Source organism: Nanorana parkeri, unplaced genomic scaffold (assembly GCF_000935625.1).
Source record: "Nanorana parkeri isolate BGI_ZX_2015 unplaced genomic scaffold, ASM93562v1 scaffold434, whole genome shotgun sequence".
Lineage (NCBI taxonomy): Eukaryota > Metazoa > Chordata > Amphibia > Anura > Dicroglossidae > Nanorana > Nanorana parkeri.
In genome coordinates this window covers 1,094,817-1,117,862 of record NW_017306702.1, presented here as the reverse complement: position 1 = coordinate 1,117,862, position 23,046 = coordinate 1,094,817, and the positions used below count along the sequence as shown (strand labels likewise).

At 43.7% G+C, this 23,046-nt stretch overlaps 1 protein-coding gene across 1 annotated transcript; it reads left to right on the top strand.

Annotated features, from left to right (window-relative positions):
• Nucleotides 1-4,421: 4,421 nt before the first annotated feature.
• On the top strand, nt 4,422-11,245 carry TRIM13 (tripartite motif containing 13). The gene is made up of 4 exons (XM_018560131.1): nt 4,422-4,450; nt 8,692-9,894; nt 10,029-10,178; nt 11,195-11,245. Exons 1-4 carry the CDS (start codon nt 4,442-4,444, stop codon nt 11,243-11,245), a joined length of 1,413 nt encoding a protein of 470 aa, XP_018415633.1. The 5' UTR covers nt 4,422-4,441.
• Nucleotides 11,246-23,046: the final 11,801 nt, after the last annotated feature.

Below are 23,046 nucleotides of genomic sequence, written 5' to 3'. Positions count from 1 at the left end.
AGGTTGAGATTCACTGTAATGGATATCTTTACCATGGAAAAATGAATAGGAAAGCAGGACACTCATAGGTGGAGATTGGGAGTTAAACTCGGATTCCCAAATACTTTAAGTCCTGTACTATTTTCAATCTGGAGGAGAGGACATTTCGAGTCGTGGAAGGATCCAAGGGGAAGAGAAGGGATTTATCCCAATTCCCCCTAAAGCCCGAAAAAGCACCAAATACAGATATTTGAGAAGGTGAAAAAGAGATGAATTAGGGTCAGACAAGTAAATAAGCATATGATCAGCATAGAGGGAAATTGTCTCCTCTATGGAGTGTACAAGTAACCCTTTTATATGCAGAGAGGTGCGAACAAGGCAGCCCAAAGGTTCCATCACCAAGGCAAATAAAACAGAAGAGAGTGGGCAGTCTTGGCGGGTGCCTCTAGGTATGGCAGAAGGAGGGGAGACCAGAGTATTAACTTTAAGCCTCGCCGGGAGGTATACAGGATCTGGATCCATCTTATCAGTCGGGGGGCAAACCTAAACCTTTTGTTAAGTGCGCATGTGTAACAATTCTTATTAGATTTTTAAGTAATTTTCAGGCCCAGAATGATAATTTTAACATCTGTGCAAAAAAAAATGCTACGGCAGCGAAAGTGTTAAACAGGCCTGCTGGGCCACATCCACTTAATGCAATGTATGCCTATGTTCTCCACAGCTGTATGCAAGCCCCCACCCCTATATGTTTTTCGAGTACACCTGACATGAGAGCGCTATATAGGCAGATTCCCCTTGAGAGTAGTCATCTCTAATTTTGTATTTACTAAAACGCTAAACTGATATAATTAATTTTGTTTAACAAGCAAAGACGTCTTTTGAGCCAAACTACACCCCCCCTCCCCCCCCATGGGTTACATGCTGCACTTTCTCAACTAGGGTTCCACCAGAGGTTGCTAAGGCTTCTTTGAGCAATGAACATTTTGTACCCCTGAGAGGCTACCACTGCTACCAATGATCTTTTCAGGTAGCTGTAATGGGGTCACTCTTTCCCTAGGGCCCTTCACTGGCCATCACTATATCAAGCATTCTTCCCATCAGTGTACTAGGGTCCTTTGAAGACCAACAACATAAGGAGAATTCTTCCCACTGACCACCAGTGTACTAGGGCCCTTCACTGACCACCAAATGTAAGGGAAGCCCAGCAAGCAGTCATAGAACCGGTACTGTAAGAGCCATAGCGCATGCATGTGTGAGGGTTTTCGTGCTAATATTGCTCATAATCGGACGTTGATGCACGCGTTCACGCGCAACACCGCACACGCTGATTGGTGTGCATGAGCTTACATCTAATCATGGCTTTAAAAGGCCTATTTAAACTCTCACCCTGCATGCCCTCAGTGCTGAGAGTTCTTCAGCTAGTGTCCAGCATTGATTCCTGATTGCGCCTGTATCCTCTGACTCTGCTGCTCTTCGTCTGCCCCTGAACTCGGCCTGTTCCACTTACTCTGCCTCTTGTCTGCTGATTTGGTGCCATTTATCCTGCACGGCTTGACCTCGGCTTGTCCTGACCCAGCTTCTGCCTTCCGATTCGGCACATCACGGCTTGTCAGTTACTGACCCGGATCGGCTCTGACTCTGCTTATCTGATCTCCTGCATGCTTCTGGCTGACTACCTGCCTGGTGCTTCACTCCGGTGTCTTCAGCATCTCTTCCCAGTGGCACCCTTGTGTCACGCAGTCCGTTGGCACCTGTTCCACTCTCTGGGGCCATCAGACCAGTGCTGCAAGGGTAGGTCCTTCTCGTCATCTCAGACTCACATCAGGTACGTGACACCAATATAAGGAGAATTCTTCCCACTGACCTCCAAAATAAGAAGTATTGTTCCCACTAGATTTTAGTGTACTAGGGCCCTTCACTGACCACCAACATAAGATCATTCTTCCTACTGAACACCAGTGTACTAGGGCCCTTCACTGACCACCAACATAAGATCATTCTTCCTACTGAACACCAGTGTACTAGGGCCCTTCACTGACCACCAACATAAGATCATTCTTCCTACTGAACACCAGTGTACTAGGGCCCTTCACTGACCACCAACATAAGATCATTCTTCCTACTGAACACCAGTGTACTAGGGCCCTTCACTGACCACCAACATAAGATCATTCTTCCTACTGAACACCAGTGTACTAGGGCCCTTCACTGACCACCAACATAAGATCATTCTTCCTACTGAACACCAGTGTACTAGGGCCCTTCACTGACCACCAACATAAGATCATTCTTCCTACTGAACACCAGTGTACTAGGGCCCTTCACTGACCACCAACATAAGATCATTCTTCCTACTGAACACCAGTGTACTAGGGCCCTTCACTGACCACCAACATAAGATCATTCTTCCTACTGAACACCAGTGTACTAGGGCCCTTCACTGACCACCAACATAAGATCATTCTTCCTACTGAACACCAGTGTACTAGGGCCCTTCACTGACCACCAACATAAGATCATTCTTCCTACTGAACACCAGTGTACTAGGGCCCTTCACTGACCACCAACATAAGATCATTCTTCCTACTGAACACCAGTGTACTAGGGCCCTTCACTGACCACCAACATAAGATCATTCTTCCTACTGAACACCAGTGTACTAGGGCCCTTCACTGACCACCAACATAAGATCATTCTTCCTACTGAACACCAGTGTACTAGGGCCCTTCACTGACCACCAACATAAGATCATTCTTCCTACTGAACACCAGTGTACTAGGGCCCTTCACTGACCACCAACATAAGATCATTCTTCCTACTGAACACCAGTGTACTAGGGCCCTTCACTGACCACCAACATAAGATCATTCTTCCTACTGAACACCAGTGTACTAGGGCCCTTCACTGACCACCAACATAAGATCATTCTTCCTACTGAACACCAGTGTACTAGGGCCCTTCACTGACCACCAACATAAGATCATTCTTCCTACTGAACACCAGTGTACTAGGGCCCTTCACTGACCACCAACATAAGATCATTCTTCCTACTGAACACCAGTGTACTAGGGCCCTTCACTGACCACCAACATAAGATCATTCTTCCTACTGAACACCAGTGTACTAGGGCCCTTCACTGACCACCAACATAAGATCATTCTTCCTACTGAACACCAGTGTACTAGGGCCCTTCACTGACCACCAACATAAGATCATTCTTCCTACTGAACACCAGTGTACTAGGGCCCTTCACTGACCACCAACATAAGATCATTCTTCCTACTGAACACCAGTGTACTAGGGCCCTTCACTGACCACCAACATAAGATCATTCTTCCTACTGAACACCAGTGTACTAGGGCCCTTCACTGACCACCAACATAAGATCATTCTTCCTACTGAACACCAGTGTACTAGGGCCCTTCACTGACCACCAACATAAGATCATTCTTCCTACTGAACACCAGTGTACTAGGGCCCTTCACTGACCACCAACATAAGATCATTCTTCCTACTGAACACCAGTGTACTAGGGCCCTTCACTGACCACCAACATAAGATCATTCTTCCTACTGAACACCAGTGTACTAGGGCCCTTCACTGACCACCAACATAAGGATCATTCTTCCCACTGACCACCAGTATACTAGGGCCCTTCACTGACCAGTAATATAAGACGCATTCTTCCCACTGACCACCAATATAAGAAGCATTCTTCACACCAGTGTATGGGGCCACTTGTGCACAGACCACTTGTGTGCAAGAGCACAACAATGTTCACTGTCTGCATTTCTTTTCAGCCAATCAGTGTTATTTGTTTCATTTCACCTTTAATTTTAAAGCTTTATATAATATACAGTATAATAAAGAAAATTGTCTTATAGAGCAGCCCAGGGTGACAAAAACATTACGTACTCCACGTTCCTTTTTCTCTTATTTATTCTTAGATCTACGATTCCCTGTTCTCCCTAATGTCTCGTGAGCAGAAGACATAATGATCAGTAGCAGGGGTTCCCTGAGACTCCACAGTTATTTCAAGGATATTTTCATGTTATAAAGGTTAAGAAAGGATGATCTAAAGTGTGTGAAGCACAGCACTGCAGAGGAGACTACACTTCCCATCAGGCTCTGCACATATGTAGGAGGAGTGGTGATGTCAGATCCCACTGAGCACCTTTTGGATCCCGCTGAGCCCTGTCTATAGTAGAAGCATGAATGGTGTGTGTACATTACAGCAGGCCAGGGCTGCCTCAGCTTCCCAAATCTACCCCGGGGCCTCATTTCTCCTCCAACCTTCATACTAAAGGACAACGGTGCTCATTAGTATTCTGCAACAGAACACATTTATCACTTCAGTGAGCATCTCTTTGTAGAAATCCATGGACAACACAACTTCACTATGGAATGATAAAGGACGTTTATTCGGGGGAAGACGTGATCTGTGACACACTTCAGCTTCCCAATGACTGCCGTGAGTAATATTTACAAAATACATGTTTATTTATTGCACTTAGCCTGTAATAGACAGTAGCAAAGCTATGGAATTGTACCTGCTAAGGATCTCTAGAGGCCCCATTCGCACATTGCGATGCGTGATCGCACTAAAGTTTTTTCCACCGTTGCTGCGCGTCAGCCCATTTATTTCAATGGGCTGCCGCACGCGCGACAAACGCAGCAAATAAGCTCATGCAGCAGTTTCAGCTGTGAGCAGCCCACGTTTGTTTGACCGCGTGTTTGATGCGCGTTCATGTTGGGCAAAAATATACGTTTTACTGATTGTGTTTGGGGTGCCACTAACAAGTAAGCCCATGACACGTTTTAGATGTGTTGCGTGAATGTGCGCCAATGCACGCGCATGACACCAAAGTGTGAACAGGGACTCAGTCCGGCTAAACACTGACATAAATTGGAAATGTCATAGTGTAGAAAAATGTAACAAGTTGGGGAGTGCGTGGGACAAAGTGACGCAGTTTTATTGTCCTTTGGGAGAGGACAGACACACACACTACAGACACACAGACCCGTCAGTGCCCAGCCTGAGCTGAAACATCATTTTAAGTGTTGTTTCCTTTTTTCTTTCTTCTTTTTTTACATAGGGGTATTTTGGAGAAGCAATGTGATGAGTGTGTAAGTATCATAGAAAGTAAAAGCTGGAGTATAAAGACATGCATGATAAGACTACAGCATGCAGATGTTACTAAACTCCACATCTGGACGCAGCAGCACCCTGTGCTATGGCGGCATACAGGACAGATAATTAGCTGCGTCCACTTTGCGTGTGAGCAGAACTGATGACGGAGATCCTAATTACATGTAACCATTGTATGAGTGGTCCACCGTGTGTTGCTTTGTACAGGGTACATATCAGGCCACGCAGCTATTTGCACACAATGTGTGCATGGGGTTAGTGTCTCCACTAGCAAGAGTCTGCAGTTCTTGCCGACCGCTGTCCATATGCATGAGCTCTAAAGTAGGGTACACACACACACCGATCCTGCTGAATCGGCCGAAATCCAAAGCGTTGGTGACCCTATTCCATCTGCAGAATTCAATCTTTAGATCGACTTTTGCCAAAGAAACATGCTGGAAAATGTTCTGATGGAGGAATCCCCTGCTGTTTCCACCGGCCACTGTCAGAATACCAGAACAGAGCTTGCAGCTGATTGGCTGAACATTTTCCAGTTCTAATGATCAACTTCTGCAGATGGAATAGGGTCACCTACGCAAGCATTCATACTTGCAAATCTGCGTTTCCATTGGCATTGGCCATATTTTATATGATCCATATCTCATCTTACTGAGGTTGTTCATCAGTAATAGAGGGAGGAGGTTCGCAGGAAATTCTCTGTGGGATTTTTTTTGTTTTATCCTTTGCCAGGAGCCCTGCAGGTAATTGTGTGTTTCTGTCCCCACCCTAACCCTCCCTCCCTTCTTTTGTTTTATCAGCCAATTTGTATTTGATTTTAAAAATGCAACTGTCAGCAAATGAGAAGAGAGAACACCGGACAGGACTTGGGGGGTATACATTGTTCTGTACAGAGATGGTCTCTGTACGTTATGCAAATATGGGAGAAAAAGGACGATGTGTGACAATGCACATAAAGAGGAATCCATATTTTTTTATGGGGCCTGTTCACACCCATTCGTTGCACTCCCATGCTACTTGGAAAAAGATGCAGGTGCTACATAGTACATTTTAAACCCTATAGACTTCAATGGGAGCAAATGAAAAACGCATGAATATGCAGGCGCTCAAGTGTGAACAGAGCCGTAGAGGGAGGTGTGGAAAGCCTGCGACCTCTAAGCTGTGCAGACTGCAGAGATGAAGGAAATAGATCATAGAGAATCCCAAGTCCGCTGAGTATGCCTGCACAACAGCTGAAATGCCACTATACCACAAGGGGAATATTTATAACGCAGTGAACGTGACTTTCACTAAACGTTCATTGGTGGTGAATCAATCACTGTCTTTTAAAACACACTTGGAAGATTCAACAGCTGTGAAGGTTGGGTGAATGTCAGATTTGCTGTTTTAGACATATGCCCTATAGATTTGCAAGTGTGAATGCACTATTTTTAACTTGCAATTTTAGAGTGAACAAAAAGCCCAAATTAAATTTAAAGCCTGACTCCATCTTTGGTGGGTTAATACCCTATCCTTTTTTTTTTTTTTTGGTGGTAGGGTGTCCTGTTGCTGCAGAAAACAGTGCTGCATAATGATATGAGCATTTTACCCTGCTGCACCATTCTTGTGCAAGTTCAAAGCAGCTTGATGGTGCTGCCCTTGGGACTCATGACGGCATTCCCCCGGGGGAATCATGATGTCGCTCCCCCTGGGACTCATAACGGCATTCCCCCGGGGGAATCATGATGTCGCTCCCCCTGGGACTCATAACGGCATTCCCCCGGGGGAATCATGATGTCGCTCCCCCTGGGACTCATGACGGCATTCCCCCGGGGGAATCATGATGGCGCTCCCCCTGGGACTCATGACGGCATTCCCCCGGGGGAATCATGATGGCGCTCCCCCTGGGACTCATGACGGCATTCCCCCTGGGAATCATGATGGCGCTCCCCCTAGGATCTTATGACGGCATTCCCCCTGAGAATCATGACGGCGCACCCCCTGGGACTCATGACGGCGCTCCCCCTGGGACTCATGACGGCATTCCCCCTGGGACTCATGATGGTGCTCCGCCTGAGAATCATGACGGCGCTCCCCCTGGGAATCATGACGGCGCTCCCCCTGGGACTCATGACGGCGCTCCCCCTGGGAGTCATGACGGCATTCCCCCTGGGACTTATCATGACAGCATTCCCCCTTCAAATCTTGACGGTGCTCCCCCTGGGACTCACAAAAAGTGGGTTGAATAACACTGGGCATCTTACTTCACACAATGACCTGCATCTTCCATGTCATTAATAAAACACATAGTCAAGAAATGTCACCAGCACACCAAATCGATCATTATAGCACATAAGCGTCCATTTATTGACGTGTACTGTCTCTCATTTGCAAGCACTTTCAGGGCTGAGCAGGGTCCCCTTCGTCAGGCTCAGAGATAATAAAGGCGATACAAGTGATCATAAGCTTGATATCAATTTAATATCTTGAGAACAGCTTGTGACAAAGCACATGATAAGCAGAAACCAGCACAACTAATTAACCCCTTAGTGAACCTAGACACGGAAGATCTATAGCCTAATCTACAGAGCATTCCTACCCAAAAACAATAGGGTTACATTTATTTTTCACCAAGAACTTGTGGTGATGATGGGAGAGTCGGACCACTATGACTAAGGGCCGAGTATGGCAGAAACGAGTCAGCAGCTGTTTTTTTGTACAGATGCATGTGGAATAAAGTTTGATTTTCTTTGGAAGGTTATTGTGTGCTGGTCCTACAGTCTTTGAGACAATCACTCCAGAAGAGAGTCATCCATGCACTGAATGTGGATTATAAGGATTCATGCAGGGGGGAGCTGTGCCCTTTGTGTTTCTAGTCTTCACATAAAGTCTTCTCCAGCACATCCCAATTATTCTCAGTGGGGTTAAGGTCTGGGCTCTGTGGTGGCCAATTCAGGTGTGAAGATTGTCTCATGCTCCCTAAACCACTCTGTCACAATTTCAGCCTGATGTATCCTGGCATTGCCATCTTGGAATATGGCCAATGTGTCATCAGGGAGGAAAAAACCCATTGATGGAAAAACCTGATCATTCAGTATAGTCAGGTAGACAGCTGACCTCATTTTCTGAGGACATAATGTTGCTGAACCTAGATCTATTATCCAGTGGAAGGCTCTGACCTATTTGCTTCGCTAAATCCAGGTGGTGACTTTTTTTTTGGGCCCAGCAGTTGTAATAGATAATAGTAACAGAGTCTTGTACTGTGTTAGCATTTATGTAGGAAGGCATCCATGGCCTTAAACAACAATAACAAATGGATGCTTCATGTATAATGCGCCTTCTTTTAGTATTATTTAGATAACAATATACCTATTACACTGTCATAGTTATGGCTCTTTGGTTTTGTTTTAAAAAAAATACATAATGAATTGCCCTTTAACAGACATTATGGTCTGTTCAAGTCAGCTTAGTATGATAATATTTTTGTTGCACCCTTGTAGGAATTTACACAATATGATCAGACATGTGCTATATAAAGTTTAGTGATCACATTGAAATATTGTCTTTGACTTGTGTGATTTCTTTAGAATACAATGGATGTTCTGGAAGAAGAGCTGAAGTGTGCCATCTGTCACTGTGTCTTTGAGGACCCTCGAGTTTTACCTTGCTCACATAACTTCTGTAAGAAATGCTTAGAAGGAGTTCTTGAAGGCAATTCTAGACACTCGCTGTGGAGACCTTCTTCTTTTAAATGTCCGACCTGCCGTAAAGAAACTTCAACTATGGGTGGCAACAGCCATCAGGTTAACTATGTTCTAAAGGGAATTGTGGAGAAATATAATAAGATTAAAGCCACTCCAACGATGCCGATATGTAAGGATCACAATGGACAACCCCTGAATATCTTCTGCTCCACAGACCTTAAGCTAATCTGTGGTTTCTGTGCTACCAGCGGAGAGCACAAAGACCATGTGTTCTCCTCTTTTGATGATGCCTACTGTCAGGAAAAGCGTTCTTTGGAAACCCTGTGCCATGGGATTGAAAACTGGCAAAACATGGACATTCAAACCCACCTGAATATATTGGAGGCCAGCAAGAGAGAAGCTCTCCAGTTGCTGACAAAGGATTCTGACAAAGTCAAGGCCTACTTTGAAAAGCTTCAGCATGTTCTAGAGCAGAAGAAAAATGAAATCCTCTCCGATTTCGAAACCATGAAACTTGAAGTCATGCAAGCTTATGATCCAGAGATCAACAAGGTGAACACCATTATGAATGAGAAGAAGAAGGCTTGCGACATTGCTGAGGATTTTAAGAACATCACAGATCCATTTCTGTTTCTTCAGAAAATGGAAGAGTTTCGAGAAAAAGTCCAGCGTATTAAAGCTCCCTTGCCGTCTGCTGCAGACATCGCTGCCATTTCTTGTATGAAGAATTTTGACACTAGCATGTGGGATAGCGTCAGACTCGTAGATGTTGATAAGCTAGGTTTACCACAGAAGACACCAGCCAAACCTCAAAGAGTTCATCTGAAATTCCCCTTCTCTGCTAAGTCTGGAGCTGTAGCACTTCTGCTTTCGGTTTTGATGTTGGTGGCTCTTTACTCTGTTCCATACATTGACTTTACCCAGTTCACTGACAGGTACCTGCAGCCTATAATTATCTACTTATCAGAAGCATCAGTTCTGATTGCAGAGAAAGCTGTGATTTACTGGGACCTGATTGTAGAAGAGACGTATGTCCTTAGTGATAACTTACATAAATATGCCACAATCATACTGGAGCAAGTGGCAGTATGTAGCTGTAAATATAAACATTTATTGCAGTATTTTAGGTAAAACATGAGAGGAAGTGTTCAGGTAAACCTGCCCTTTACATTCTATGTCTTCATTTTCCAAGCATTGATTGTACATCTGTTAACCCTCAGCCTGATCTGCAGTATGATTCTGCATTACAATATAGTTCTAGCCAGCAAGGTGACATGTACTACCTACTGCATCATGAAGAGCACAACAGGCGGTACTGTTCCCTCTATACATTCCCAGCAGGTCAGATGTATGAATTGTCCTTCCGGCAAGTAAGGCCACATTTACCATACCGCAGTAGTTCTCACATTTTTATGGTGCTTAAATAATACATTGAAGTGTAGCAAATATTGTCTAAATACAAGAGGTCTGTGTATACTTACTGGCAGGGCTCAAAATTTCAAGTCCTAAGCTACTAGCCAGGCCTTAAAAGTTACTCGCCACCAGCTGCCCCACCTAACCCCTACCATGCCCTTAACTCCGCCAGGTCATCGGTGTGACGCAGAGTACAAAGATCAGAAACAACGCACAGTACAGAAGTCAGTGGTGCAAAGCAAAATACAGAGGCCAGCTGTGTGACGCACAGTACACCAGTCAGCAATGTGACGCGCAGTGCTGAGGTCAGCAACGTGACGCGCAGTGCTGAGGTCAGCAGTGTGACGCACAGTGCAGAGGTCAGCAGTGTGATGCGCAGTGCAGAGGTCAGCAGTGTGACGCGCAGTGCAGAGGTCAGCAGTGTGACGCGCAGTGCAGAGGTCAGCAGTGTGACGCGCAGTGCAGAGGTCAGGGTGTGATACACAGTACAGGGGTCAGGGTGTGACGCACTGTACAGAGGTCAGTACAGAGGTCAGCGATCAGAATGTAACGCAGTGCAGAAGTCACAAAGAAAGTACAGCGACTTGCAGTTGCTTTGACCTCTTCTTCTCCTGGTGATGGTGGGGGGAGCAGCGAGGTTTCCTACACGTCCAGCGGGCTCTCTCTCCTGCGCAGCAGAAGCCGGCCAACTGCAGTTCGGCAGTCTTCCTCTCCCCCCAATGGCAGCTGATGGATGGGACACTACCGCCGCGGTGATCGCTCGCTTCTGTTCTCTTGTCGGCCGCTCTGTAGCTGCAGCAGCCGCGAAAGAGAGAACAGAAGCGATCGATCATTACGGCGGTAGTGTCCTATCCCAGGTCTCGCTGGCGGCGCACCCCATCGCTGACATTCCACTCGCCAATTGCGAGGGGGCGAGTGGAAATTTTGAGGCCTGCTTAGTGGAATTTTGGAGTACTTTGTGTATTTTTTCCAGATCTGTGCAGTAATCCTGAGTGAAACGTTGCCTCTGTGCAGCTTCCTGTAATGAAGACCGGTCACTGTTGCTTCCTCTTCTTGTGCATGGTGACTGGTCTTGCCTCTGCCCCCTCCTGTAGTTTTCTGCAGGCAGCCTGTAGTGCATGGGACAGCTGGGCCCCTCCCACAGCTCTGCTCTCTGCACAGGCTATGTAAAGCACAGTGATGATGTCACCACTACTTTTACAAGGCAATACCTGGTTATATTATATTCAGCTTTAAACTAAGTCACAGGTGCTATAGAACATTCAGTGCCTACGTCCTCTTCTGACCTTCATTACCTATTCATGTCCTGCTAAAGGTAACTGATACTAAATTCAATTTTATGAAAACTACTAACACTTTTATAAGGAGAACTGTACATTTTACAAATGTATTTTTACTTAGGGCCTCATTCACACTGCTTAGAGTCGGCCGTACAGATCCGTGCAGCGCGCATGGCCGTATTGGGCCGTTCCCAGGAAGGACAGGTGCTGCGTGTGACTGTACGCAGCAGCCTGTTCTTCTCTATGGCAGGACGCGGCCGTACGCTGACCCGAGCTGCACATCCGTGCGGGTGTGGGTATCCGTACTCGTACACAGACAGGATGGGAAGAACAGGCTGCTGCGTACCATTACACGCAGCACCTGTCCTTCCGGGGAAGGGCTCATTATGGTTGTGCACGCTGCACGGATCTTTACGGCCCCACTCGCTGCTGTGTGAATGAGGCCTAAATGTTAATGTGAAGAATGGAGCATTTTAACTAAGCAATCAGAGAAGTGATATCTGTACCCTTATCTTGTTCCTGTTATTCTCAGGTGTGTTTTTTTATTTTGTTACATGTAACCCAGCTACTAACCAATACAGACCTGGGAGATCCGGGATGCGCGTCCCAGGACTGCGCGATCGTGCACAATTGCACACAATTGTGAGTAGAATCAATCAGTGTCATCAATACTAGGGATGCACCTACTAGTATCGGTGGTGATGCCGAATATTTGGCCGAGTACATGTACTCGCCCAAATGCTACGATGCCTAGCCCGATACTTCCGGTATCAGGAAGCAGGGCAGCAAATCATTACACAGCGCCCGGCTTCCTGTTTGGCCAGAAAGCCGACTCCATGCTTTCTCGTCACCTATTGACGAGAAGCATGGGGATGGCTTCCCTCCTAATCGGGAAGCCGCCTGGCTTCCTTAATGGGACTTCCAGTACTTGATATTCGGTATCGGCAAGTACCGGAAAAAAATATCGGTATTATGGCATCCCTAATCAATACAGCACTGTGGAATAGATCGGCTTTATAAATCAGTGATAATACTGTACATGAATGTGACAGGGACATTAGAGTGCAAGCTTCTCTGTCACATTGTGTAATGTGAATGGTTATATGTATTCTACATGTACTACCTACTGCACTGTGAATAGTACAACAGGCAGTACATGTGCTGTATACACTACATTTAAAGTGACACTAAGCTCAGGAGGTAAACCCTAAAAATACATTTAAGTACCTTAACTATTAACAACAATGTATCTTATTTGTGTATCACTCGGCTGTAGATTCTCAAATCATCTCTGAATTGGTGCTGACACTGTCCTTCCTTCTGGAGGGTGGCTACTTTTGTTCTCCATGGTCCCTGTGTGTAATGTAAAGTAGTCACCACTCCAAACTCGCTCCTGTGATGGACTACAAACTCATGTTTAGATTACTAATTTATATTGAGATTGTAGTCCATCACAGGAATGAGCCTGGTTTATCACTAATCCTCTGCACGCTCACAGTTGTGCGTGTACTACCTATCCTGAACTGTCAATGAGGAGAATAATGATGTGTATGACTGTGGCGGACACACTAGTCAGGGGCGCCCACAATTTTTCGTCTGGAGATCTACTTTTCAAGTGACGAGCTCAATGAGATCTACCAACAAAAAAACACCTGCATTCAGGGGCGTGAGGGGGTGTGGCAGTGCATTGAAGTGAACCGGTTCTCTCTCCTCGCGCCGCCGTCTTTCTCTCGTTTCTATATGCTCTCTCTTCTCTCACTTTCTCTGCAGTCTCTCTCCTGTCTGTCTTTTCTTACCTCCATTGCAGCAGCTTCCCAAGTCTCCTCTCCTCTCTCCTTCCCGCCTGCAGCGTCTGACACATTCAGCCGCACGAGTACTGCGGGAGGACAGGACACAGGTCAGTGAGCCGATCGCGATCTACCAGTTTTCGCTTCGCAATCTACTGGTAGATCGCGATCTACCTAATGGGCACCCCTGCACTAGAGTATAAGCTCTTCTCTCACATGGCCTGGTTTGAATTGTTCTATCTATTATAATACAGATGATGTTGATGCTGTACACACTCACTAAGCAATTTATTAGGAATATTAATACACCTGCTTATTATTTTAATGTTATAATCGGCTAATCATGTGGCAGCAGCTCAGTGCATAAACTCATGCTGATACAGGTCTTTATTAAGAATTGTGCAAATAAAAAAAAAAAAACATCTAGTGAGCTGAAGTTCTGTAGCTGAAAACACCTTGTTGATCACCACCGAAAGCTCTGAATAACAAGTTTCCAGCTTTGGCTATCCCTAGGGATTAAGAAGTTAACAATAGTATTTGTCTATTTGGTAAACCCTTATAACACATAGTATGGAACAAGACAATGGTCTTGATTGATCACAGAAGAGGAAATGTTTTTTAGTTTTTGCGGTTTGGGTCCATCAGGGATATTTTTCTTTATTTACTGCGCCAGAGACATAACAGGAAATGAGAGGAAATCTCTCCAAAGCATTGGGAAACCCCCTCTTAGACAGTTGTCCCCATTGGAACATTAACCCTCAACTCCCGTTCCATTGATTTCTCATCACTTTATATACTAGTGCCTAGGGATGATCAGGCACCAAATACTGTACTCTGTACAAGTACAGATACTTTTCCAGCTCCAAGACTAGACAAGAGAAAAGATCAAAAGTTAGGAGGCAGCTGTCATTTTTATGGAGCATACGGAGCTTATGTACTGATACCATTTTTTCAAGTACTGATACTTGCCCAAGTAGTCATAGATACAAGTACTGATACATTTTTGTTTATTGTTATGAGACAGTTTTTCTAAAACAATACAGACTAGGGATGCACCGATATATCGGCCGCCAAAACATATCGGCCGAAAATGGCACTTTTGGCTAAATGCCGAAAGGGCCATTTTCCTGCCGATCGGCGCATCCCTGATTTCTTTCCTCCCCGCTGGGCGCTGCTCTGTGTCCCAGGGGGGAGGAGAGAAACTGTTTGTGTTTGTAGATAATTGAGGACATGGTATGTTTACTATATCCCCAATTATGAATGGGAGTGATCTACATCACCTCCTGTCCATTCATGAATGTGGTTATAGTAAACATACCATGTCCTCAAGTTATGAATGATCAGGAACACTCAGTATAGAGGATTCCTGTTCATTGATAACAGGGGCTGCAGAAAAAGAGATTGAGGACTCTGTGTCCTCAATCTCTTTTTCTATTTTAAAAGGGAAGTATCAGGGGTCTGTTTAGACCCGTAATATTTCCCCGAAGCCCCTAAAAGTAAAGTAAAAAATAAAAATATTTAATAAAAAATAAATATAAAAAATGTAAAATTTATAAAAAATAAATGTAAATAAAATATTTGAAAAAAATAAAATAAATAAAAGTAAAAAACATTTTCGGTTTCCGCCTGACAATTTTTTTTATTTCAGTTTAGTTTCTGAAATTTCCATTTCGGTGCACCTCTAATACAGACTAATGAATTCAGGACAGTGGTGGAGCAGCACCAGAGCCAGGTCCCAGCTGCAACCCTGGTAGTTCTCGTGAAAATGCCCAGTATCGGCACTGGTATCTGAACAGCCCTACTAGTGATAATGGTCACAAGGACAATCTCCCCAGTGGATACACAGACCGCAACACTTCCTCATTCTACAAGATATACAAAAAGTTTTAGTTGAGAGATTATATTATTGGTTGAAAAAACATTTTTTCAGAACATTAAGTGCACTTTAAAGTGTATTTTCACGTTTGCAAGCAATTTGGTGACACATTACGATGACGTAGAATCTATTGCAGCTTGATGAATCATGACAGCTGCCTAACTCTCTTTTGCCCTGCCCTCCGTGCACTACTGTGGGCACATGCATTTAGGATGGGGAAGGACCTATACAACAAACGCTCATAAAGATCAACATGTCCACCCTAAAAGCTTATTTGCACTGACATCGTAAAACACTTCAGAAGAAATGTAACGTTGCCATAGAAGTACCTATGAACTACACAGCATCTACTTTTGGTTACTTATAGTTTATCTTTAGAAGTTTGCTTTGAAAACAGGTTACCCTATAGTGTGTTGGCTTGATGGGCTGAGGCAATATATGCCATACATAAATCAGGCATCTTGTCATTTAGTGCCTTCACACCAGTCTCAGATCAGATGATAGTAACAAATGAAGGAGAATACAAGAATTTAATGGTAAACATTCCATTGGCTTGGCTTTGTTCCTCTGCAGGGAGCAATTATTTGTCCCTTTTTCTGTTTTTTTAGGCTCAAAACAGGATTATGTAAAGGCTTACCTGTAGATTCTCATAGCACATGCCTGATATTCATGAGAGAGGATATGCTGACTGCTCACTATAAAGGCAGTCACAACATTCGGACAGTGATCCAGCTGTCATATTACTGAAGTATGACATAGAAGGTCTCATGATTAGACCTCTATGAGGAACAAATGGTTCTAGTTCCTCAAAAAGAGCCAGATTCTTCGTGTTATGTTTCTAGTGTATTATAGAGGGGAAAAAAGAGAAGAACCTGATGGTTGCTGAGGCTGTGCAATAAGGTCAGTGTAAGACGCCTCTAAAGGTTCCCATACACTGCACGATTCTCGTACGGGAAATCCCGTGATCGTACGATAATCGTGCAGTGTATGGAAGGCGTGCGACCGTTTCTAATGTACGGTCGCACGACTTTTGTATTTCGAGCATGTTGGAAAACCAGCCGAGAATCGTACGATTTTCGGCTGGTTTTTAACATGATCGAGAGCTGACTGCCGAACGGGCCGGTGTGCGCACGCGCACACTGCCCGTTCAGCATTGCAGTCATCGGAAGCCCGATGACTGCCTGTCCAAGATGGGCAGATCGTACGTTTTTTAAAGTACTTTACAACCCTCGCAAGACAAAAGTCTTGCGAGGGTTGTAAAGTGTATGGGCACCTTAAGAAGATCTTGTTGGCTGTCCTTGGACCAGAGTTGAGAAATATTCACCAATTGGAACACTACCCATACATAGGGATATATCACATTCATTCAGGCTCCCTAGAGTGGGAGTGTAGCAGGTGTAGTCTAAGCCCGTCCACGCTTGATACCCTCGATTCTCCATACGAGTGCACCACATGCCACGGACATCACCAATGATAAAAAACTTTGTTAGTTTCCAACCAGCACACTGCCACCCCCCACCTTCAGACTGCCCACCACTTTCACCCCTGCCTGGATTCTCCCCTCTCTGTTCCTCTCTCATTAAATGGATTGATGGGGGGGGGGGGGCACAGCTGGCTCTAGAGAGGCAGAGCCAGTTTTCAATCAGGCAGTTGGGTGGATCCCGACAATAATGTCAGGATCCTTCCTGGCTGCAGCGAGGCTCTGTGTGGTCAGCATATAGTGGGCAGTAACCTGCTATCCTCTGACTTTGGGTTGCAGGAGTATGCTAGTAAATGTACTCCTGCGACCCAAAAGAGAAGTAAAGCCAAAAAAGGTTTGGCTTTACTTCTCTTTTAAAGTAAACCCCCGGCCTAAATGTTTTTTTGCATAGAGCAGGGAGCTATTTTCTTCCCTGTAGAAGCACAGTAAGTAAAATAAATTGTCACCAACTGGGAAAAATACGCCAATCCAAAGCTGATAGAGTCTAATATTTTCCACTCTACAAACAAATATTTCTGTTGTTCTTTGAGATATTTCCTTTCTCTTCCTGTTCTGGTCTCTACACAGGAAGTGAAGAGATACAGACTGCAATGAAAAACAAACACAGATTCTAAACCTACCCACTCTGCCGAAAACATAAATTCTAATGTCTCTAATCTCTACATCAAATCACCCGTTGTAATTGAATGCGAAAAAGTGTTCTTTCTTGTAACATAAAAAGCATCATTAAGTTATTGAAGTGGAGTTTTCCCTTTTCTAAAGTGCTATACAAGTGTGTTCAGTGAATTATTTATTAACACAAGATTCAGACTAGTGCGATATATTTATAGAATATCATTCTTTTTAACAAAACGTGAACTGAAATTCTATGACTGCTGGTCTCCGGTTACTGCACAATATTATGTATTGTAATAGTTTTATATAGCTCCTATTATGTGACACCAGATATAATCACTGTTATTCTGTATTTTCTAAAACAACCACGCTGTGCAGTACAGTTCTTCATTCACTATGTAGAGCACATCCTACTGGTCAGTGACCACTGGAGACCACACCCTACTGGTCATTGACTACTGTAGACCACACGCTACTAGTCAGTGACCACTTCCTACTGGCCAGTAACTATTGTAGGCTACACCCTACTGGTCAGTGACCACTTCCTACTGGCCAGTAACTATTGTAGGCCACACCCTACTGGCCATTGACCACATCCTACTGGCCAGTAACTATTGTAGGCCACACCCTACTGGTCAGTGACCACATCCTACTGGCCAGTGACTACTGTAGGCCACACTCTACTTGTCAGTGACCACAGCTTTATAGTCAGCGACTACCGTAGACCACATCCTGCTAATCTATGACTATTGTAGACCACACCCTTCTGGTCAATGACTACTGTAGACCACACCCTTGTTGTCAGTGACTACTGTAGACCACATCCTACTGCTCAGTGACTACTGTAGACCACATCCTGCTTATCCTTGGCTACTGTAGACTACATCCAACTGTTCAGTGGCTACTGTAGACCAAATACCGGTCAAGTAAATATTCTGGTAATTTCTTTTGCCAGTCATTTTTAATATAATGCAATGTTGAAGTAATTTTCATAGAACGGTAGAAAGTATGTTCAGTTTTATTTTGACCTGTAATATTTATTAATTGAACTTAAACTTTCAGTGTGTGTGTTTTCATAATGCTCTTGCATAACCCAAAATAAAGACTACGCCTATTGTGTGCACAGTGATTTATTTTCAAAGCTAATAATAATAATAATGAGAGACTAAGCCAAGTTCTGTAATCAGGTCACAACCTGCACCTGTCACATGACGAACCATCAACGTATTGCAGTCTTTCAGCTACACAAGGGAACCATCGTTTTATTTGTATACATACAGCTGTGGATACATTTATTGGTACCTTTCCATGGAAAAAGAACCACCCACAATTTTCTCTGAAATATGTAAAACTGTCAAAACAAATTGGTATCCATTATTGTTTTATATTTAATAAAAACCAGACTGATTTCACTGAATATTTTTAATTTAAAAAAACAAATGAAAATGGCATGGACAGAAATGATGGGACCCTTAAAGTGACATTAAACCCTCAGATTTTTTAACATAAACCAATACTGTAATGTGCGCCTTACTGTAATCCATGGTTGTTTCCCTTCTCTTTGCTGCTCTTCCTTTTAAATCTGTATCTCTTCTCATGCTCTGCAGAACTTCTGTTTTGCAGCAGACTGCCTTGTCTCAGGAATAGATACATGGTGTCTGTGTGTACGTTTGCAACCTGAGCCAGCACTACAGGAAGAGGCCCTGAGCTGAAAAGGGAAGTTCTCCCCAAGCATGAGAAGACATGAGTATTTAAAAGGAAGAGCAGCAAAGAGAAGGGAAACTACCATGGATTACAGTAAGGCACACATTAAAGTATTGGTTTATGTTAAAAAATCTGAGGGTTTAATGTCACTTTAACCTAATATTTTGTTGCACAACTTTTAGAGGCAATCACTGCAAACAGGCGATATCCATGGCTCTGATTGAGACTTTTACATCTGCCAGCAGGTAGTTTGGTTCACTCTTCTTGAGAAAACTGCTGTAGCTGCCTCAAGTTTGAAGGGTGCCTTCTCCATATTCCATGTTTAAGCTCTTTCCATAGATGTTTGATTCGGCTGTCAGTGTAAACTGCGACAATATGTGTAATTGATCTTAACATGAACTATTGACAGGCAGCAGAAGAACTGCCAGCATAATCAGTACACTACTAGGGAGCAGTGCTGGGGGTACAAGCTATAGTAGCACTAATAACTGATATTTTAAATTATGATAAAATGATTAATTCTCTTGCACACACTTTTCAACCCGAATACAAACCTCTTTAAACTCTACCTTCACTAAACATTTCTAGTAGAACTACAAACCTCATCCCTCCTATAAGGTGTTAACAGAGGTGAACCTCTGGGATTTATGTCTGACTTGTATTATGTCTGACTGCATTAGACATACAGGGTTAAAGCCCATTTTCACCTTTGTGAGGGATTAGCATCACCTTGCTAGTGTACTGCTGCTGCAGCCAGTAGGAGTTACAGGTATGAAGGTAGCATGTGACCACCTCCCATTGGACATTGCTGGGGTCTTGCACTGTCACATGATAGAGGGAGTGACATCACCGCTCCCCTTAGTGTCTGACACGAGCCGACACGGGGGGCTTCTTTCTGTGATAAATGAAAGAGTGGCAGAAGAGCACTGGTAAGGAGAGTTTGTGGGTCAGGGTCCACTTTACACAGATATACTGTAGTCATTGTGCCCTAAAGCAGCACAGTGACCGTGTCTCTTTAATGAGTGTACAGATTTCTGTACAACATTCATAATAACAAAAGACTGACAGCTTTTCATAAAATGAACATTTATTGTCAGACAGAAAAAACAGTAATAAAAACAAACTTCCTTTGTGAACGATTTAAGATTCCTCGTTCAACATAACTGTATTGTACTCCACAGTATTCATAATTCCCGATACACTCAGTCACAAAGAAATGTTAATGAAAACGTACATGCGTCAGAAGAAGATGGAAATGCAGATTAACCGTTATCTATGCTTTTGTAACTGTCTTAATAGAAGCTTGCATTCATGGTGCAGCTGGCTTTTTATTTGATTTAATAAAATCAGCACATGCATTTGGAAATGTTGAGATGTGATAAGATTATTGGTTCCTAAATGTTTTCAGGATCTCAACAGAAAGATATCAACCTAGATGCTGTGGGTGGAAGCAGGGGGTAAGGTAAGTACCCTCAAGGGGTTTTTATTTTTTTGAAATAGGGATAGTATGTTATCCCTATCCTAACCCAATTAGGTGGCCCAATGCAATACTCGGGAACTGGGCCATCTGCCAGTCTATAGCTTACCACACGCATTACAATCTGACTACAACATTTATTTTAATACCAAAAGAGTATGTAGTGCAAGGGCCTGAATGGATAGCTTTGGTAGGTCCTCAATACATATAGTTTGGTAAATCTAAAAGGAGACTGTACAATCACATTTTAACAGGTGACTTTTGGCTAGCATTGTCAAGATTTGAGGATGTAGTATGCGACTCCAATACTATTACCTTCCCCAGTGACACACATATAAAATCTATACACACCTACTTTCTGAATACTGTATTTTGCAGACAGCTATATCTCTTCACAGGTACCCAATATGGAAAGATGACATTTGTCACTGTTACAACATGCAGATATGGGATCCCTAAATACAGAAAGGATTTAGAATTTGGCTGTGTGCAAGCCAGTCTACTCCTCCATCCCCAGTTTTATGGGGGAAAAAGGGGGGAGACGGAAAAGACTCCATGCAGAGCAGGCCATTTTCTGGATTTGTTTTCTCATTTTGTCTCTCATAGTTGAGGTCTACCTATGATGCCAATTACAGGTCTCTCTCATCGTTTTAAGTGGGAGAACTTGCACAATTGGTGGCTGACTAAATACTTTTTTGCCCCACTGTAGCAGTTCTCTATGTGTGGGTGTATATACACATCCATTCATTCTAAAAGGTGCCCGCAGAGATAAAATGATCATGGCCTCATCCTACCTGGCTGGAGATATGCTCATGTCTATGAGCATCTGCTAACAGATCTCTGAAGAAAAGGTGACTGGACTGGTTAGAAAGGATTACACACAGCAAGGCCCCTTTCACATGGGCAGTGTCTGTTGCAATCAGCAGAGGATCCATGAATAGAACCCTGCTGAAATGAAGCAGAACAGAACTGATAACACTGAGACCAATGACAGAGACCAATGATACCATGTTAGGACTATGGGCAGGTGGATGTAAATGGATGTGCATCTAGTTACATCCTTTCACCTCCGATCACATTTAGGTCCCAAAAAAAGAATTGTTTTTCGGACCTAGACGGACTCAGGGGTAATTGGATGTAAATGGTTGCACGCCCATTTACATCTGCCTGCTCATAGACAAACATTTAGCCTAAAAAACTGACAGGCTGTTCTGATTGGAACATACTGTCGTGTATATGTAAAAGGGCCCTGAAGGGTCTCTGCTTTGTTTAGGGAAGGACATCAGTTCTCTGGGGCCTTTCCTGCAAATTAGAAGACTCACAGAAAAAATAATGGCCCAAACAGCAAAGTACCTTTATTAAAGCAACATTAAACCCTCAGATTTTTTAACATAAACCAATACTGTAATGCGTGCCTTACTGTAATCCATGGTTGTTTCCCTTCTCTTTGCTGCTCTTCCTTTTAAATCTGTATCTCTTCTCATGCTTGGGGAGAACTTCCCTTTGCAGCTCAGGGCCTCTTCCTGTAGTGCTGGCTCAGGTTACAAGCCTATAGAAACTAATACACAGACACTGTGTATCCATTCCAGAGACAAGGCAGTCTGCTGCAAAACAGAAGTTCTGCAGAGCATGAGAAGAGATACAGTTTTAAAAGGAAGAGCAGCAAAGAGAAGGGAAACAACCATGGATTACAGTAAGGCACACATTACAGTATTGTTTTATGTTACAAAATCTGAGGGTTTAATGTCACTTTAAGTAGAGTACCTTTATAAAGCAAAGCAACAAAAGTCATTTGAAGTAAACTTAGCAGATTTCTTTTTAGTGTGTAAGACTATTTGTCAATCCTGCAAATCACTTTTAGTGTTTCTGGAGAACTCCTCATATCTATAAAAGACTCAATTTGTGCTTCCTTTGGAACAGTAAGTTTTCATGAGCAGGGCCCTCCTAACCCTATTGTACTGAAATTGTACTGGAACTATATTGTCTCCACCATTTTATAAAGCGGTACGCAAATGGTTCGTGCTATATAAATCCTGTATAATAATAGTATATGGACATTGTGCCTCCTGGTACTTTCGGGCATCACCCGGTGTCTGCTCTTCAGTCATATGGTTCATTTTATACAGTAAATACATGTGTCAAGTTTACTATTCCAAAAAGGTATCAACAGTGCTGTAGTGCAGGCACTCTAAGGTGCCCTAGATGTGATTTTTTTCATGAAAAAAGTGTGCCTTTGCACAAAAAAGGTTGAAAAACACTGCTCTAGAGTACCTGTTGTAGTTTTCAAATAAATCTGTGTTGCTTCGTTGGATCCTAGGCCCAGGCTTAAGATCAACTGGTGCTTACTTCTGCTCATGTTGATAGTAAGCCCTGCCACCTCCTGGTGCTCAGCCGATTTCCTGTCAGTCAGTCAAATGAGGAAGGCTAAAACCTCTATTGCTCAGTGAAGAGGAGTTCTTTGACTGGCTATAAACTGACATTAGCAGAAGTCAAAGCCTCTTTACCAGCTTGAGCATAGGATCCAACGAGGCTTCACACACACTGATTTGAAAACTAACACAAGCACATGCAAATACCACAAAGGTCCTTCACTTCAGGCCCCGTTT

Excerpts from the sequence above, each read along its gene's own strand:
- TRIM13 (XM_018560131.1), top strand. Across the intron at positions 9,895-10,028 it reads TCATACTGGAGCAAGTGGCA|CCTGATCTGCAGTATGATTC; the intron begins GTATGTAGCTGT and ends GTTAACCCTCAG. Across the intron at positions 10,179-11,194 it reads ATGAATTGTCCTTCCGGCAA|ATCTGTGCAGTAATCCTGAG; the intron begins GTAAGGCCACAT and ends TATTTTTTCCAG.